The 18,902-nt window shown below is 44.6% G+C and overlaps 2 protein-coding genes across 4 annotated transcripts; one reads left to right on the top strand and one right to left on the bottom strand.

Annotated features, from left to right (window-relative positions):
- On the bottom strand, positions 1–1,107 carry LOC138604689 (gap junction delta-2 protein). Its single transcript, XM_069676659.1, has one exon. The coding sequence runs from the start codon at positions 1,105–1,107 to the stop codon at positions 1–3; it is 1,107 nt and encodes a 368-aa protein (XP_069532760.1).
- A 4,780-nt stretch (positions 1,108–5,887) lies between these two features.
- LOC138604682 (vascular endothelial zinc finger 1-like) lies at positions 5,888–17,280 on the top strand. 3 transcript variants are annotated; one of them, XM_069676648.1, is made up of 7 exons: positions 5,888–5,920; positions 11,060–11,814; positions 12,302–12,371; positions 12,617–12,785; positions 13,872–13,913; positions 14,498–14,563; positions 14,754–17,280. In XM_069676648.1, exons 1-7 carry the CDS (start codon positions 5,888–5,890, stop codon positions 15,119–15,121), a joined length of 1,503 nt encoding a protein of 500 aa, XP_069532749.1. In that variant the 3' UTR covers positions 15,122–17,280. The 3 variants fall into 3 exon arrangements, with proteins under 3 accessions (XP_069532749.1, XP_069532750.1, XP_069532751.1); XM_069676649.1 differs by lacking the exon at positions 14,498–14,563; XM_069676650.1 differs by lacking the exons at positions 13,872–13,913; positions 14,498–14,563.
- Positions 17,281–18,902: the final 1,622 nt, after the last annotated feature.

The following is an 18,902-nucleotide window of genomic DNA, read 5'->3' as shown; positions in this document are numbered from 1 at the left end:
TCAGAGCCAAGACTTCTTAGTTCGTCCCATCCGGGCCATGTTGGCCAGCTTCACCTTCACCTTGTCTCTGCTCTCTGGACTTCTCTTGGATGTGCACTCCACAGTCGAGTCCGTCTCAAAGGAGATGGCTGGGCCGTGTGTGAGCAGACCTCCGGTCTTCTCGGGGACCATGGCTGCAGGGGTCTGCAGGACCAGCTGGCCCCTCAGAGAGTGGCGGAGCTGAAGCAGGAGGGGGTTGTGGTGTGAGTACAGTCTGATGGTGTCCCTCTCCTGACTGCAGCAGGTGGAGCAGGCCGAGCACAGGATGCGGAAGATGTAGACCCAGCCCAGGTAGTGCAGCTCTGCGATGTTGAGCACGAAGCAGCCCAGGCTGATGCTGAACATGAAGTTCAGGAAGATGGTCTTCTCCGTGGCGCGGGACACGAAGCAGTCTGTGCGAGTTGGGCAGGGGTAGGTCTCACAGCGGTACAGGTGAGGCACCTCAAACCCAAACAGGAAGTACTGGCCTACCAGAAAGGTGATCTCCATGACGGATCGTAGCAACACATGCAGGATGTAGATGAGCAGGATCTGGTTGGACTGCCGGGTGGGGTCCTCGGCTACCTCCCCATAATCCTCCTCCAGATAGGTTTGATCCTCTCCTTCCCTCTCGCTGGGATCCCATTCCTCCCTGTACCGAGGGCAGTAGGTCGGCATGCCCACCCTCAGGGACTCCATGCCCTCCTTCTCCATGTGCCCCCGTCTCTGTCTGGAAGGCCTCTGAGCTAACACCTGAGGCCTCTGTCCGCCCAGCTTCTCGTCCTTGGCGATCTTATGCAGAACAAAAACGATGTAGAAGATGGACGGCGTGGAGACCAGCACGATTTGGAAGACCCAGAACCTCAGATGTGAGACCGGAGCGAAGGTGTCGTAGCAGACGTTGTTGCAGCCGGGCTGCTGGGTGTTACAGGTGAACTTGGACTGCTCGTCGCTGTACACCGCGTCACCCACCAACGCCACCAGCAGGATGCGGAAAATGAGCAGCATGGTGAGCCAGATCTTTCCGATCACTGTGGAGTGGTTCTGGACCTCAGACAGGAAGCGACCAAGTATGGACCAGTCACCCATCGCTTAACCTTAGAGGGGAAGTAAAAGGTATTTCATTAGTGTTATGAGTAATACCAGTCCATGTTAGAGAGTGTTCTGTTTCAGTGGTTTCTACCGCAGGTACTTTCATCAGGCACAAGGGACTTAAGGAGGTACACTGAGTGTTTTCACTGTTGGGACAAGTGTCTAAATAAAGTCCTGGTTACCTTATTTCACCCACTAAAAAGGTTCCTGCTATTGGATCAGTACTTTCTGTAAGAACAGGAAGTTTGGGAGTGGGACTGGCAGCAAGGAACCTTTCTGATTGGTCAATTCCTTGCTGAAATCCAAAGACTCACACGTCAGCAGATTCATTTGCCTCACTTTTAATGGTCTTTTGACCTCAGTGGAAACACAGACAACAAAGCGCTGGAGGAACCTTTTGATTCCCTGATAAGAAGCTCCTGGGATTTCATGTCGTATTTTTGATTGCCTGTCGTCCTTTTCTGTAAACCATTTTGTCTTATAACATAAACAATATGGCGGAGATATTTAAAACCTAACCTCCTTTTCCCCCCCTCTTCCATTTGCCTCCATAGCTTCTATCTCCGTCTGCTCGTCCCTTTTCAAATCCACCCATTCCTTCTCTCTTTTCCCGGGTACTTTCTGGGGCTGTAATTGCCACTTTGGATTGGGAATACCAAGACAGATCCCCCATACTATGTCTCCTCCCCAGCCTTCAATACATCTGTCCTCGATTGGGCGAAATGGATGACTTCCTCCTACAAGTTCATCCCTTTCCTCACATCCAAACAATCCAACCTAAACATGTGTTACCTTTCCTCACTCAAAGTCAAATTTCTCTGTTTGCCCTGTTTTAGAAATAACATCATCTGGAACATGAGCTGTGGGTTTCCCTCCAGTTTACACCTTTCATTTTCAATGACTAATGGGGCCATCAACACTCGCGTAACTAGTTCCAAATTTCAAATGGCTTCAAGCTCATCATGATACACAGATGTTTGGCATGACATGAATACGTAGCCAACAGTAACGTGAACATTTAACACTGAATTCAAAGCAGGTTCACAATGTTTATGATTATTATTATTATGTTTATGAAAATTCCTCATCAGCGCTGCTCTGTAAATTCATTGCATTAACCTACACCATATTAGATAAGTGGCTGTGATTGGCCTGACCTGAATCAGGTCGGTTGGAAATCTGTCTGAACAGGAGGAGGACCAGGTGCATCTGTCAGAGTAAAATATTCGTCTCTTCCAGGTTCTTCGGGTTCTTCTCTGACCAGCGTTATCTAGAGTTTGGACTTGAGCTTTCTCCTGCCTCCGTCAGCAGGTGGAGTTTGTTCACTCGTTAAAGGAGAGATCTAACATTTTGTGACCTCAGCATGACACTTCTGTCAGGTGACCAACCAGGAGTCAGTGGATGACTGGAAAAACATCAAGAAGGACATTCATATCTACCTCATATACGATCACGTGTTATCGCCTGACTCAACTATACATTTGGGTCATGTGATCATACCTGAGCCAGCTCGATGCACGATGATCTATGCACCCCCACAGTTACAGAACTACCAGTGTATAATATTAATAATGTACAACCTAATAATATGATCAACATTGAGCTATTGGAGACAGATCGCCTTTGTATCAGAAACCTGGATCAGCTTTGGTCAGAGATCTGCAGAGCCAGCGGGCGTTGATAGACGACATTAAAGAGTTACACACTGTATGAATCTGATCCTGAAAGTGTTACAACTTTAAAAGGTTTGAAGTACATGAGGCCGTGCTCTCGGCGCCTTCTGTCCCTGTGTTAATGTGTTTGTTCCTCAGGCTTGTTCCTGCTCACGCGCAGGTAGACTAACTCGTTTTGTACAGTTGGAGAAAGTCCATAAAAATGAAGAACTCACCTTAATGTGACCTCGAGTTTTCCAGAATAAATCCTCACAAAGTGGCCTTTGCCATGCAGCTTGCATGGCTATTTTTAATCTTGAAGCGTTGATGAGATGAATCGTGTCGAGCTCTGTGAGGGAGAATAGGCTGACCACACATATTGAGCCGGTCTGTCTGAAACTGGCATTGTGCTACGAGGCTACAAAGGCTGCCAATGTACAGTGCAACAAAGATTTCAAAACACAATGGGGGGGTTCCTTTTTTGAACAGCCGGGAACAGTCAAACAAAAAGCGCATGGAACGAGCTAGAAAGCGGACAGAATGCAGGCTTATGCAAAAGTTCTGTATTTATTCAGCTCAAAGTTAGACAGGAATAAATTATCCTACATGTCCTTTGTTTCCTGGATGATGCTTCAGGGTAACGACAGCAGCTGGAGCCTGTGGAGCTGAATCAAAACTACATACAGAGATGAACACATGCTTTAAATTGAATCCATGAGCACTGAGGATCCAGGTTCTGTAGAAGATAACATGGAGTCAGCTGCAGACAGAGAGCCGTTTGCTCTGGGCTGGAAGTCATGTGTTGTACTGAACGTAGATAAAAGGCTGGAACAGATTCAGCATGTCGAACTAAACAACAGGTCAGCCAGGTGTGAACTACACTTAATAATCACACAGTCTGTGGAGTGGTGGAGTTCGGCTGTGTTCACTTGTGATCTAATAGACATGTTTTTTGATGTGCACACTGTGTTGAACATCAGCAGCAGACGCTGGTTTTCACTGTAAACTGTTAAATAATTCTTGTTAGCTTTCTTTCCAACAGTGAGACAGACAGATGAACTGGCGTCTGCAGGACGCACAGTGAGGACCGGTTCTGGTTTCAGTCTCTGAACACTGGACTGAACCAGAACTCTCCTTAAAACCACAAAGTGTAATCTCTCTGTCCGGATTAGTCAGACCTCAGACAACGTGTTGATCAATGGACATCAGAGGGGCTGATTTCACTGCCACGCCAGCAGCAGGCTCCACAAGCTTTAAATGACTGTTTTGGTGTTAAAGGCCGTGACTTTGACCTTACAGTTTAACTATTACATGTTTTGTTCTGTTATTTGCTACAGATGTTTTAAGCCTCAAAGCCTGACTGTAGTGATCCTCTAACTGCAGCGCCATCAGCAGGTCAAAGGTTAAATTCTTCTGTAAAGTATCTCAACATCTACCTTATGGATCGTCGCAGACGTTTTGTCCTCTTAATAAACTTCATGTATCGATCTATATCTACAGACTCGAGCCCCCTGACTTTTCCTTTACAAACACCAACATGTTGGTCACTTCTGGTTGTTTTCATTTAAATATTTCAACAACTTTTGGGTGGGACTTTGTCAAATTGGGCAAAGTCATTAAAAGTCTCTGAAGACGAACTGTATAAAATGTAATCCCCTGACCTGTGTCATTTTACAGCTGACATTTTCACCTTTACAAAGTTTCCCTTCACTGATAAAACCACAGGACTGCAGAGATTCACATCATATAAACTACCGGATCATAGTTCTGACTCGTCCAACAGTGGAAAGATTTAGATCTGCATATCTGTGGATCTGAGCAGGGTATTAGAGTTTCACAGAGGTGCTAGCATGGCTATAGCAACATACTGAACTTAATACAAACCAGGCTAGCTGTTCCCCCTGCAACCCGAGCTAGGCTAACCATAAAGACTGTATAAAGTTCTGCAGGAAAGACTTTTAAAAACTGGACATGAGTTACAACATACTTTAGTTAAACTTGTGAATTCATAAGAACTTATATGTGTTAAAAAGGTGAATGCTCATGAGTGGCTAAATGGGACTACTAAGGTTAACAGGGATATTGAACGTCATTACGCTGAACATGGACGTTGGAGGCTCAGCAGTGACGCTGAAGTCACGTGACCGTGGTGGAGTTTGTTTATAGCCTCACAATCTCAAGAGCTTTTTATCTCTGTGGATACCCGTTATACTTCAAACATCACAAACATGGTTTGAATTTGTGAAGATTATTATGCTGAACAACGTGTGTCAGTATCATAAACTTATGTAAACTTCTTTTTTGCAATAACACAAGATTCAATGGGAGGAGGGAACCAATAATCTATTAGACGATCAGCAGAAAATGAATTGGCAACTATTTTAAATAATTATTTCACAATTTAATCAATTTAGATATTCAGCTAACATCTCTGGACTGTTGGTCAGACAAAACGTTTTTCATTGTTTTACAGTGATGAAACGTGTAATCAGAAAAATGATGAGCTAATCAATCACTGATAATAAAAACATAATCATTAGAGGCAGCCCTAAAAACATAAGTATTGCAAGGAAAGTCTTGATATACATGTAATTATCAGTTTAATCTTTAATCTGGGAAATAGCATTTGTATTTTTAAGAAATATTTTAACTTTTCATGGAGAAAACTGAAATTGTAACATTGCACAGTTACCTATACATGTACATACTTATATTACTCTGGTTTCTCAATGAGTTTGCTTTTTGGAACATTAGCAGATGAGTTTTACTTATTACCTTCTTAAAATAAATTATGTTTCATCTTTTTAAATATGCTGCTTCTTAAAACAGAATTAATCCCCATATAACTTTATTTTTTTATGATATTATATTGGTGTAGGATTTATCTGTCATTGCTAATTTATAAAATGTACATAAAGAGCTTTTATACAGTATTAAAACGTTGAATTTGTTCCTGACAGCAGTATGTATTTGAGATATTTCAAATGTTAGACTGAAAACACAGTGCAGTGTACTTGGCTGAGCCCCGGGGGTTACCGGAAGTTGTAGCTGCCATGTTTGGCCGCTTTGTTGTAGACTCCTCGTAGGTTTCCTGCAGATTTTAGCTTGTGTTGCCAAGTGTTGCAATGGAGCCGAGCTGGAGTACGTTTTTATTCCAAGTAAGTGCCACAGCACCGCAGCAGTGCGGAAAACTGCGTGAACGCTTTATAAACGACGTAAATACAGTCAGCAGAACGTTTGTTTATTACTTTGTGAAATGAATCAGAGTTAGCGGAGCAAAACAAAGGTGTTAGCCTGTTAGCTTGTTAGCTCGGCTGTGTGGGCTGCTGTAGCAAACTGCTAACCAGCTTGATCGAACCCGAGACCTCCGGCTGTGTCCGCTCCACAGAGACTCTCCCTCTGTATCTGTGTCGGTCTCAATGTCCGATTTCTTTATCAAATAGTTGTGTGATAAGTTTGTCTCAGATAGCACGGAACTACCGTCAGGCTAATCTGTGGCTATTGATGTTTGTGCGCGCGCATTAGCATGTTAGCTAGCATGGCGAGCTAATGTTGGTGCATGCAAGTTAGGTGCGCGAAGCTAATTGGCTAACTGGTTAGCTTAGCGGGGTGCTTTTCTCGGCAGCAGAACGGCAATCATCCTCTCTACTGATAACGATACTTGTTCTGCAGTGATTTATTGTGTGTTCAGCCTGCTGCTGATAAGAAAGCTTTTCACTACTCTAACAGCTCACTGGACAGTCGTCCGTTAACAAGCAGGCAGCTAATGCTAACACTGTAAACTGAATGCTAACTAGCACGCGGACAGTAGCGATTAAAGCACACTTTACCATCAAACCAGCCCTCTTTTACCTCAAACATCATGCGAAGTACACCAACCTTCCATGACCTTTGACCCGACACCTAAACTTCTTTACACCAGCCACCATGTAAAGTTTAAATGTAATGTGGCCTTTTGTTTGATAAAGTGACTCATTAGAGCCTGTGCAACTACTTCTAAGAACTTAAACAAATCATGGCATCATGTGCAAAGAATAAGTTAGGTTAACTGTCATTAATAACGACTTTTCATCACGACAAGTTGGAGAAATCGTTGCAGGAGCTGAGAGTTTGAAAGTAATGGTGTTATAGGTACAGTCTGTAAACAACAGCAGTCCTTAAATAATTCAGATTTTGGTCAGTAAATCAGTTTTAATTTCTGTCTGTGTTGATGAAGTTCTGCTCCCGACTTAGCAGCTTGTATTGCTGTAGCCCAGATTCATTGAGTTCTGCTTACACTGAATAGAGTATGATTTATTACATGTATTGAACAGCAGTCAGAGCGTATCTGTTCTTATATCACAGACTTGCTGACTTGTGAAATTTGTCTCCAATATTTTATTTCCGGGGTGACAAAGTACTGACAAAACGCTACACCATGTCGTTCCTACAGAATAAAATATGGTTACAGTGCGTAGTTATTAAGTTGCAGCAGCTTCCTGGTTTTCAGAAACATCTTAACGGTCAGAAACGTTTCTCTTGCTGCTTGAAGTTGTTGTTTTGAAAATTAAATCCTATTAAAGATTTAATACATGGTAGATACGGATACACCCGGTGGTTCTTGTGACATGAATATTTACAAAGAGTTCCCATGAGCATCATCATGTTGTCGACAGGGTAGCTGTCAGTTATAACAGATTGTGCAGTGTTGCTTTGCTGCAGTGAGAAACAATCTGAAATCACTGAAACCTTGTATTCATTGTATTAATGAAAATTTCTGAATTTATCCTGTAACTTGTTTAAAACTGCACTGTAGCATCATTATGGCATGATAACAGAATGTTAAGCTACTGCAGTGCTTTCTGGGACTTGTAGGCTACACATCTCTTTATCTTTGAACAACAGCGTGGTGCAGCTTTGGCAGGACCTGACAGCAGGTTTGATGTAAAGAGTAGGCTATAGGCTACTGAAAGTAACTTCTACCTTTGCTTGTTGATGCATTGGTGGGTTAAGTGACAGTTGGTGATATAACTAGCTTTTGTAAGCTGAGTCACACCTGTAGATGGGCAGTCCTGTCTGATCAGATGTTGGTAAGATGAGGCTGAAACTGTGAAAGACGAGAGGAGCTCACTTTGCTTTGTAAAAAAACCCTACATTTTATGACTTTTTTTGATAAAGTTTTGCTTCATCACTGTTGTAACTTTGTCATCCTGAAATGTTGATGATTTCTTTGACTGTTTAGTTTCCTGCTCCGTCCACTTACATAACTCATGTTGCTGTATTTGCCATACTGCACAAATATGACAGCTCGGGCTCAAGAACAGTTATTCTTCATCGATAAAGTTTAGGTGTTTGAGTGTTTGAGTGTCTGATATTGTGCCTGTGTGGGAGCACAAAGTAAATAGTCTTTCTGCCGTCGCGACGAGGTGCCCCAGGAGCCTGTGTGTTCCTGCTCATCAATTTACACAGCACCTCATTGTTAGGACTCTCAAACACTACCACACTGACACATTAAATGATCAGGGCATGGATTTTTTAGCCGGGGCTTGTTCTCCAGGTAAACTCCTGCTTTGACCAGGTGATCAGTATGCTTTAAAATCGATTATTAGGATGAGTCACCCCCGTCCTGGTGACGGTAAGATTCACTCACCAGAAGTGAACCTGTGTGATGTGTTTAAACTCGCGTAACCATTAGACTCCCTAGTCACGATAATGCTCTATTATAAAATGCATAAAAACTATTACTGCAGGATTATACCCTTAACTTTCCCCCCATACGTATATTTGGATCTATCTGAAAGTGTTCTGATTTCACAGGTTAACACGCCTGCAGACACTCTGGTGGATTGATGAAGCTTCAGTTCCCATGGTGTCTGTCATACTTGTGGAGCAGAGCTCACTGTATGTGTAGGCTGCTAAAGAGCTGCAGCTGTTAGTGTTACTGACAGGCTGCTGTAATGGCAGACCGATTACCTGCAGCAGGTGAGCAGGAGAAGAGCAGGCTGTGAGGAGTTTTTAGGGTTCATGTGATGAAGCATCTAATGAACTTCTCTCGTTATTGTTCTGCAGGCGTTGTTGTGATGAAGCTGAGGCTGCTGTCAGACCGAGGGGGGGCTGACCCACAAAAGTTGTTTATATCTAAACTCCTGCAATATTGTAATTAACTAGAGGTTTTCGGTGAGTTTTTTTGCCTTTATTTTATTTAGAATGGATTTCTAATACAGCTAAAAACAATTTCTCAAGGAAGCAGAAAAGATTAGATCAAATCTTGAGCCAATAAAAAGTTTGACCAGTTTTCCTGTGAGCTTTTTAAACGGACACATTAATCTCAGCGTCTCTCAGACAGACTCTGTCACGGTGAATCCAAACGCTGCCTCGCACCGACACAAAGGCTGGATTAGTCGTATTTGTACTATTTCTTGTTAATTTCCGTGACTCTTTTTTGCTCTTATTTATCTTGGACGGACCCCGGCCTTCACAACAGATTTCACTCAAACCCATCGGAGCAGCGTGGTGGAACAGCAGGCCGCTCTGCTGTGTTTCTGTCTCTGACACACACACACACACACACACACACACACACACACACACACACACACACACACACACGCTAGCAGAAATGCTAATTGCAGTAATGATTGTAGTCTGAGTGCTGCTACAGTGCGGAGGATATAAAAGCAAGTCGACAACCTGTGACGGCCCCCGGCTCTCTGCAGCACCACGCTCAGTCACAGAGCATGGCCGCCCTCTCTGAGTGTCCGGCAGCTGAACAGCCCCCACCCCACCCCACCCCCGAGGGCCAGAAGTGCATCAGTGCTTGGATTTGTGTCGTCCATAAAAGAACACAGTGGGGGGAAAAGCAGCACTTGGGATCCTGCCCCCTCAGACCCCCCCTCCTGGTTGACTGGGTTGGGATGCTTGGCTGAACCTGAAAGCCAGGGTCAGGTCTTTAACCCTGCCCACTGGTGATTACAGAAGAGAACAAGGCGCTCTCGATCGCCACATCTCTGAGATGACCTGTTGTAAAGTTGCTGCTTACAACGTGGATCTCTGCTTTCTCCCCGGACTAAATATTCATACAGGCCCCCCCACCTTCTGTTCGTCCTGTCCCACAGGGGCTCAGCCATGACCAATCACACAATGCCTGCCAGCAGCTGCAGACTTAAGATGTCCTCCAAACACCGCTTTTTGGGGGGGGGGTTACATTTTCTGTGCTTGTCACTGCTTTATTTATTTAAGCTGCACAGTTTTTGATTCTTTATTGTCTCATTTTTATTTGGCTTTTCAGACTTTAATATACAAGATTTTGTAATTTAATGTTCCCCCTCTGCAGAGCACCTGCTCCACCATCCCAACTCTAACCCCCCCAAAACAAGTTAGCTGTGGTTAGAGGTACATGCAGAAGGTGCTTCCTCTGGGTTAAGACTCTAGTAACTGTTACTTTAAGGTTATTTTATTTTTGCTCAGGGGCAGAACGTGTTGTTAATAAGCTGCTAATGTGTGTTTTTAAAGCTTAGTGTTCAGGACAATTAAGGTATACTTCTTATTCACCTGTTAAACGCACATGAAGACATGACCGTTCACTGTCAGTTACCTTAAAATATATACGGCATGTTATCTAAGCTGAAGTAGTTCTCTTTTCCCAGTAAATGTGAACATTGTGGAAGGCATTGTATTCATGTCTGCACCTGTCAGGTGCCGTCATATGGGACATGTAGTGGAAAGAATCTTGCTGTACAAGAAACATCACGATAGAGGAACTGTTCATATCCCCACAGCTAAGTGTGTTGATATTTTCTTTGATCCTAATTAGAGTTGATGATATGTTCAATCCACTACAGGAGAGACTTCATGCTCTCTGCAAATAGGTTGAAAGAACGTGTGCATCTATTGGTGGAGTCCAAATGATCTAACACCACCTAAGATCCTCAATAAACACCACGGACGCTTCATCTCTCCCACAGGCCGGTTTGCATGTATTAGCATGTGTAAGTGTGCTCTATTTGATCCCACTCTGGTGTTTTCTCCACATTATAAAGCTGCACAGCTTGAAGTCTGCCTTCATTATAATATGTGAAAAGGCCTGTTTACAGCTTGATGGGTCAGAAAACAGTGAATACACTCGTCCTGGGTATCATCCTCGTGTAGCATATCTGCAGAGAAAGGAGTGGTTGGAGGCCAAGACATCTGAGGTCCAGTGTGATCTGCTGTCCTGTGCTGCAGTATTTTACACTGAACCTTCCCCGCTCTGTTTGCTCCATGTGACTTTGAGGATGTGTATTAACATGCTCTTCTGTGGCTCCTTCTTCTCGTTACAGCAGGCCAATGAGGCTCTGCATCACCAGCACCAGGTAGCCGGAAACAGTCTGTTGCCTTTGCTCAGTTCTGGAACAGAGCCGCCTGATCAGAAACCGGTGCTGCCCATCCCTCTGGACCAGAAACCCCCCGTCAGTGCTGCAGAACTACTTAAAGACAATGTGGCCAGTGGGACTGGAGGAGGAGGGGGAGGGCCTCCTGTGGCTGTGGTCAAAAAAGAGCCCAAGTCAAAGACGCCCTTCATCTGCGGCTACTGCAACAAGGCTTTCCGGGACAGCTACCACCTGCGGCGGCACGAGTCGTGCCACACCGGCATCAAGATGGTTTCCAGACCTAAGAAGACACAGACAGCCCCCACCATGGTGCCGCTCATATCCACAGTACCCCGAGAGAACAACCCCAACCCTTCATACATCACGACCGTAGCTGGAATCCTGACTACAGCCACCACGTCCACATCCACGGGCACCAGCATCATGACCCCCATGCAGCACCAACAGCAGCAGCAGAGCGTCCCCAAGAAGCCCCCCAAGCCTGTGAAGAAGAACCATGGCTGCGACATGTGTGGGAAGGCCTTCAGAGACGTGTACCACCTGAACCGCCACAAGCTGTCGCACTCGGACGAGAAGCCGTTTGAGTGTCCCATCTGCCAGCAGAGGTTCAAGAGGAAGGACCGCATGACGTACCACGTCCGCTCCCACGACGGGGGAGTCCACAAGCCTTACATCTGCTCCGTCTGCGGGAAGGGCTTCTCCAGGTACGTCTGTGGAGGGTGCATGGAGACAAAGTTTGTGCACCTGGAGGGCAGCAGTAAAAATCTGCCTGCACCGTCTCACAAACTGACCTTTAGGACAGACGTGGGACATGTCTTTGGTTGAGTTGAGAGGAGTATTATTTTTCTTTATTAGTTTGGTTTTAATGTTGAAGATTCAAACAATGGTTCAGCTCAGGTGAAACTGGAGCCTTGTAGCCCCTGTAATCCTTGAGAAGATGATTCACAGCGTATCTGCAGGTGTATTTAAGCAGTGAAAATAGTTTGATCTTGTGATGATTCTCTTGAAAAAGAAAGCTTAAAAACAACGTACAGAACAGCTGTAAGAGTTGTAAGAAGTCGCTACCCATGTAGAATAAAAGCTTTGTCTTAAAGGATTAAAGTTCAGAGACGTATTGATAACTGTATTTATACACTGCTCCCACAGCTGTTTTCTGAGAGGAACATGTACGTATCTTTTCTCCTCCTGCAGGCCTGATCACCTCAGCTGTCATGTGAAGCACGTCCACTCCTCAGAGAGGCCGTTCAAGTGCCAAGTCACGGTAAGACTCTCCTTTCTGCATCCTGCTAATGGTTGTTCTAAGTTTAGACTGGTGTCAGTATTGATCCGTGATGATCAACAACATGGAGAATGTGAAGGACGTAACTCCCACCGAGAAGCACCTTTGATCCACGTTAATACGTTTCCTGCCATTTTATAGAACAAGTAACTTATTGATTAGTTAAGAAAATGATTTGTTTAAAATCTTTAGCGATGAAACAATAATGGACTTTTTTACTGCCCCAGGCCTGTACCTCCGCCTTTGCTACCAAAGACCGTCTGCGCTCCCACATGATCAGGCATGAAGGCAAAGTGACCTGTAACATCTGTGGCAAAATGCTCAGCGCCGCCTACATCACAAGTCACCTGAAGACGCACGGCCAGGCCAGCTTCAGCAACCCCTGCAACAATAAAGGTAACCAAAGAACAGGTGACCAACACGGCAGACACACACAGCGTACGAATCAGCTCCGGAGCTGCCGTTATGGGTTTGATACTTTGCAGTTGGTAAAAGAACTTCAGAGTGGAGCTGTAGGCGTAAGTCTTTGAGGGTGAGACGAACAAATCCAACCACAGGTTTTTTTTATTCCCTTACACTCATCAAACGAGGCAGCCGTGACAGTAATCACTGTGTTTATAAAGAAGTGAGACATGCACACAGTAAGGCAGGACAGCCCACACCTCAATGACATTAAACACCTGTACACTACACTTCATGAGCAGATGCATGATTACTGCCAGGTGAGGACATGAAGGTGAATAATCTGTTCATGTTTAATACCTTGTTAATGTTCCTCTTTAAAGCTGCATTACTCTGAATGATCTGAAAGCTGTTAGACCTTTGTGCTGTTTTTGACTGAGCTGGAGTCACTGTTGGTTTCAGGAGCATCCTTCATGTGTCTGAACGTTTAAACTAGCTGAGCTCAGTGATTGTTTTAACATGAAACTCGTGTGATGTAGAAACGCTGCTCAGTCTCATGTTGCGCTCTGCAGGAGGCTGATATCATCACTTGATCACCGCCTGTAGTCAGTTCTTCTTTCCACTCTGAAACAGGCGTTGTTAAAGACAGCCATGATGCTGCTCAGTGAACAGCTGTTAAACAAGCTGATTCCAAACGAGTTGATATGAATCTGTTAGTAACGATCTCTGATCTGAGCTTAGAGCAGCGTACTCTCTGATCCCAGCAGAGGAGCTTCTGATTCTACTTCATACAGAGACTGTGTCAGTTAGACTTCATGACTCATGCTGTACCATTAAAGCTTTAGTCAAGCCTCCTTAACGTCATTATGAAATGTTCCTCTGAAAGTGATTAATGTGACTTTGGTTTCAGTGACGGCCTTCAAAGAAAAGAGTTTTTCCTGTCCCTCTAAAACAGTGATCCCATTCCAACATGTTTAATCTTGACTCCCCTCCCCCATGAACACTGTTGAAGCTGACCCCCAGATGACAGCCCTGCTGCCCTGATCTCTTGTAACCCCATGTGTCTGTATTTCTGAATAGGCATAAGTGACTGGCAGTGGAACCACTCAGGGCCACGAAAAGGTAATCCAGTAGTTCGTAGCAAAAACCCCTAAACTCTGATTTATAAGTGGCCAGTTTTTCTTCTCGTACCTGTGACTGCAGCACAGAGCTGCTCTGATTTAAGGTTCTCCTGTGTTGAAGATGTTGAGCTCTGCTAATGTAAGGTTAAATTTCATGAAGCAGGATCAGTAGATGTTTTTAATAAACCACAAACTGGACCATAACACTTGAGCTAGATGCACACCACCTGTTTTTTATCACAGGTCAAACTATAATGTCCACTCTGTCCTGATTTTGACCTGATTGATTTATCAGCTCATTGGTCGTGATATCTTATAAACTTGTGCTGTCCCAGCTGAGCTCAGGTCAGACACGAGCCCGCAGACAGCTGACCGTCTCACTGCTGGGTGAGATGATTCTATCAGAACCCTAAACATATGTCCGATGTGAGTGTCGGCCCTGCTGGGTGGTGTGCATCCAGCTCTCCATAGATCTTCAGATGTCCTCCATGATGTTTGACTGTTTAAAATGAACGTGTTGATTGAAAGCAGACGGACAGTTAGCTGGTTAGTCTATTGATCCTGCTTTTTGAATTTACCCCTCAGGTGAGTTGACGGTAGGAGAGATTTTAAATAACTCCTTCCAAGTCCTAATTGACAACTCTCACAAAGGTAGGTTTCTTCATCCATATTCCCACAGTTGACATAATGTGTTGATGATGATGTGTTGACGTTTTCAGTGACCCGGCTTACAGCCTCGGAGCGTAGAGGGCTGCTGGCTCTCCTTGATGTGGAGGGGTGGTTTATTCTGCCAGGCTGATCCGCCCTAAAGTTACTGTCGTCTGTCTCTTTTCTAACACAGATGCCAACAATGTGCACAACAACTCGGCCAGCACGACGCCAGTCACCAACTCTGCAGCCATCACCTCAGCTATGAACCGCGGCCCCAACTCCAGTAACCCCGTCACCATCGCCGCTCAGATGAACATCGCCACCAGCACGGTCAACATCACGTCCCCGGTCAACTTGCAGCACCCCGTCACCATCACCGGTCCCGTCAACCTGGCCTCCGTCAACATCCCGACAACCGCGCACATGAATATCGCCCACCCGGTGGCCATCACCACGCCCATGCCCATGAATATCACGGGGCCGCTCAACATCGCCATGAGGCCCATGGAGAGCATGCCTTTTCTATCCCAAGTCCTGCCTTCCTCCCCGCCCTGGTAGAGCTGATTTTAAAACACGTTAGAGTCGATGATGTTTTAACTGCCTGATAACGGAAGAACCTGACCTCTGATCTGCTTTAAACCTGAAGAGGTGGTAACTGATGTAGTACAGCCGTGTTCTGTAGACAGTCAACAGGAAGTGTTCCTCACAGGAGTCTTTTTACGACTGTTAATTTGTATTTATAGAAGAAAACGTTTATGTATAGTGTTTGCCCTGCACAGGAGAATCAGACTACAGGGATGGATAAACTCATCGTAGTGCATGTTTCTTTTATTAATGTCAGAGAAGAAGAACATTTCTCTGTTACACATCTATAAATACGACAGAGACAGGTTTGATCAGTTCAGTTAATTAATTAGCCGACAAATCAAAGTACTTCATCACATTGATGCAAAAAAGACCTGAACCAGGCCTGCTCTTGGATTTAGTCCGTTACCCAGATTTTAGAGCCTCCACTTGATCCGATCTGAAGGCCGAGTCGGAACCTTTAAAAACACGGGGGCGCCGTGAACGCGCCTCAAAGTGTCCCGTGCTTCAGATTTAGTTGTTGGGAATGATCTCTGTCAGGCAGATGAACTCAGTTATTCTCATGCCTACATGATGTTAGTGGGGTTGAGGTGTGAAGGTGATCTATAGTGCAGATATTCTGTGATATTCCATTTAATGCCAAAGATTTTCTATGTTTTGTTTCCATCTGAATGCTCAAATTAAACGGACAAGGGAAAACTTTAAACGGCAATAGGACAATTATGAGACGCTAAATTCTCCCTTTGGAGCCCACGTACTGAAACAAGGCCCTCTCAGCCCTCTGCCCCTCACACCCATCATGTTATTGATCATGTTATTTAAAATCTCATCATGTGTTTATTAGTGTTACTGGAGGTTCATCACGTCTGCAGGTTTCTCGACACGTTCAGACCAAGTATTTTCTTCCACTTTGATAAGGTTTAACATTATTGGGCAGTTAAGACAGAATCAGCTGCAACATGTTCACCCATACTGTGTTTGTATTTATCCCCTGCTTACTCCTTTTCACACTCGACTAGTTTCACCCTGACAGAGAAGTGAGGGTGAGCCGGCTCGTCGCAGCAGGAACACGCAGCCTGCTGCGGGGAGGCGAACCCTGTTAGAGCCCTTTTCTGACTTCTTTTTAAAGTTCTATTTAGCCACCGAAGGACCGCGTAGGTTTTGTAAAAGCAACTAGTCGAAGAAGATTTCTTCAGCTGGTTGTGTGACTTCAAACGTGGGTGATGCTTGACACCTGAGGCATTGTTTCACAGCTCCTTAAATGGAAGTGTATCGCTGGACTTGTTCTTAAATGCTTCCTTTTTAAGGCAGATTTTGTTTCATGTTCTTTTTTTTCTATTGTTCTTTTAGTGGACTTATCAGTATTTGATAGTTTATGTATTTTAAAGTTAAACAAAGCTTCCATTTTGGGGGAGGGGAGTGAGTGCTAATGTGGTGGTGGTGGTTCAGAGGTGGTCTTTGATCCATCAACCATCTGCTCCCTCCATGTCTGTATTTCAACATTGCTGGAAACCAGTCACTCGTCACTGCTGGATATTCTGCACAAGTTTATCTGTGACATGTGTTTGTATGTATTTATATATCAGGACAAGACGGTTGAAGGTACAGCAAAGAGGAAATGTCTCTTACTAAAAGCATGTCCCCAAGGTTTCGCCCTTAAAATGGCAGTATTATCAAAGGTCAAATGATTTTAAGTTTTGATTACTGACGACTTTTTTTAACTGTAGAGGTCAAGAGCGCCACCCAGTGGCTCATTAGACTGTGCTACACAAGCAGTCCCAAAGTTAACTCTTGTGCTGTGTTCAGTTGGTTAGTTTACGTAAGCAGGTGTAGGATCCCATCACTGTCAGTCAAACTCAGGAAGGTTACTGAGAATTGTCTTCAAACATTTACACACTGACCGTTTCTTTGTAAATATCAAACACTATTTTATTGCCTTTCACCTGTGGGAGCGGGAGCCTCTCTCTGCTCAGCACAGGCTAGCAATGCAAGAACTGTATCACCACTAATGTGGCCGTCCATGCGGGAGAGGACAGAGAAACAAGCGGAGACCAAACAAAGGAAAAGGCTGCAGTCAGGCACCAAACTATTGATCCTTCCAACCGACGTCGTCTGTGTGGCTGCGGCTTGAGACAGTGTATGACTCAAACGCAACAGAAATGCATTGTTGTCCAAAAACAACAGAAAACGCATAAAAAGGGATTTCCTGTATTTTTATACCTGGGCCTAATTTCAAGACTAAAAGGTACAATGAGTTTTTAAATTTGGATGTCCTCAGCTGGCAGCTTCAACGCCTGAACATTTATCCTTGGAGTCAAATGTGACTGATCAAAGTAGGGCCAATAAAAGTGCTTATTTTTTCCACTGATAGGCTCAGGTGTTTGTCTGCGTCTGACAACATAACCAAAGGAATCTCTACCCCACTCTCTGATTCAACTCACATTTCAACCACCATCCTCGTGCAACAACTCAACTCAGAGTTTTCAGAGAAAGACTGGTCCTCAGGACGGACTTTCTTTATGCCAGACTTCTTGAGCTAAACCTGAGCCAGAGTTCTCCTCGAGCAAAACCTCTTCTCAAGGAGGCGATACTTTTGTTTGAGGAAGATTTCTTCTCAAGCCAGACTTAGACTTGACATTCTAGCCAGAATTCTCCTTGAGCTATACTCTTCTCAGGTGAGACTTGTTCTTGAGCAAGACTTGCCTTTGCACAAGTGTCTTCTGTGTTCAAGCTAGACTTGAACAGGACTTTTCCTGTGAGACTTGATTTTAAGGGTCCTGGTTCCTTTAAGCTAGACGTCCTGCTGGAGCCATGCTTGTCCTTGATCAAGACTACTCTTTGATCGAGGCCTGCTCTTGAATGAGGCTGGACCTTGCAGGATACTACTTCGTGATGGCGTTGCCTTGATCGGGACCTGTCCTTGAGGGAGGCTTGTCCTGGAGGGAGGCTACTCAATGATTGGGACTTGTCTTTAATTGAGACTTTTCCTTGAGAAAGACTTTCTGGACTTTCTTTAAACACCAAAAGCATCTGTTCACCTAATATGCCTACGGATCCTTTCCATGATGTTTTCAAGCATTATCACACACAAAAACAAGCACTATTATTGGACATACTTTAATTGCGCCCAGTTGACCCAAAGTATTACATGACAGTCATTACAGCCCATTTAGCAGCCATGGGGAGGAATTCTGAAATGTATTCACTCTGAAACGTGAGAGTATAAAACTCTGAGATTAACATATTGAGACAGGTAAAGCAGTGCATGTCACCTGCTCCACAGGTGGCAGTCTGAGAGAATTCAAGACTTTAATACAAGGACAGCCGCTTAGAGTCTCCTCACTGAAGGAGCGTATCAGTGCAGCGGCATGACTCCCGTTTGTGTTCAGTGTTTGAAAAACTGCATAGTGATGTTGCTGTATACCGTTTAACACGAGCAGCTCGTTGGCTGTATTTCTTAAAGAAACAGAATCACTCCAGCCTTCTCCTTTGTTGGATGAATTGTTCCTGCTCATCTCACTTGCAAAGCTTGGAATGTTGTTGTTTTTCATCTTTACAGGACAATTGAGGCCGTGATCACAAAGAAGGCTTTTTATACTGTAGGTAAACTGAAAGAGCAAGGGCTCATAAAATAATAGTTTGCCACAAGTTCCAGCCCCACACGTCTCCCCTGTGGGGGTAGGTTGGTGGTTAGCGGTGCTGCATTGGCTCATGTGTTCGACCAGTCTACTTGCATTACTTCACTCAAGGCTGG

Source organism: Semicossyphus pulcher, unplaced genomic scaffold (genome assembly GCF_022749685.1).
Source record: "Semicossyphus pulcher isolate SPU_LCO1_2020_fin unplaced genomic scaffold, fSemPul1.0.p SCAF_26, whole genome shotgun sequence".
Taxonomy (NCBI): Eukaryota; Metazoa; Chordata; class Actinopteri; order Labriformes; family Labridae; genus Semicossyphus; species Semicossyphus pulcher.
The sequence above is the reverse complement of the archived record's forward strand: the minus strand, read 5'-3'. Positions and strand labels throughout refer to the sequence as shown.

What these genes read in the sequence shown, in the direction of transcription:
- LOC138604682 (XM_069676648.1), top strand. Translation starts at nt 5,888, where the DNA reads ATGGAGCCGAGCTGGAGTACGTTTTTATTCCAA. An exon ending in TGCGGGAAGGGCTTCTCCAG is followed by an intron (nt 11,815 to 12,301) that starts GTACGTCTGTGG and finishes CTCCTCCTGCAG; the next exon opens with GCCTGATCACCTCAGCTGTC. An exon ending in CGTTCAAGTGCCAAGTCACG is followed by an intron (nt 12,372 to 12,616) that starts GTAAGACTCTCC and finishes TTACTGCCCCAG; the next exon opens with GCCTGTACCTCCGCCTTTGC.
- LOC138604689 (XM_069676659.1), bottom strand. Translation starts at nt 1,107, where the DNA reads ATGGGTGACTGGTCCATACTTGGTCGCTTCCTGTCTGAGGTCCAGAAC.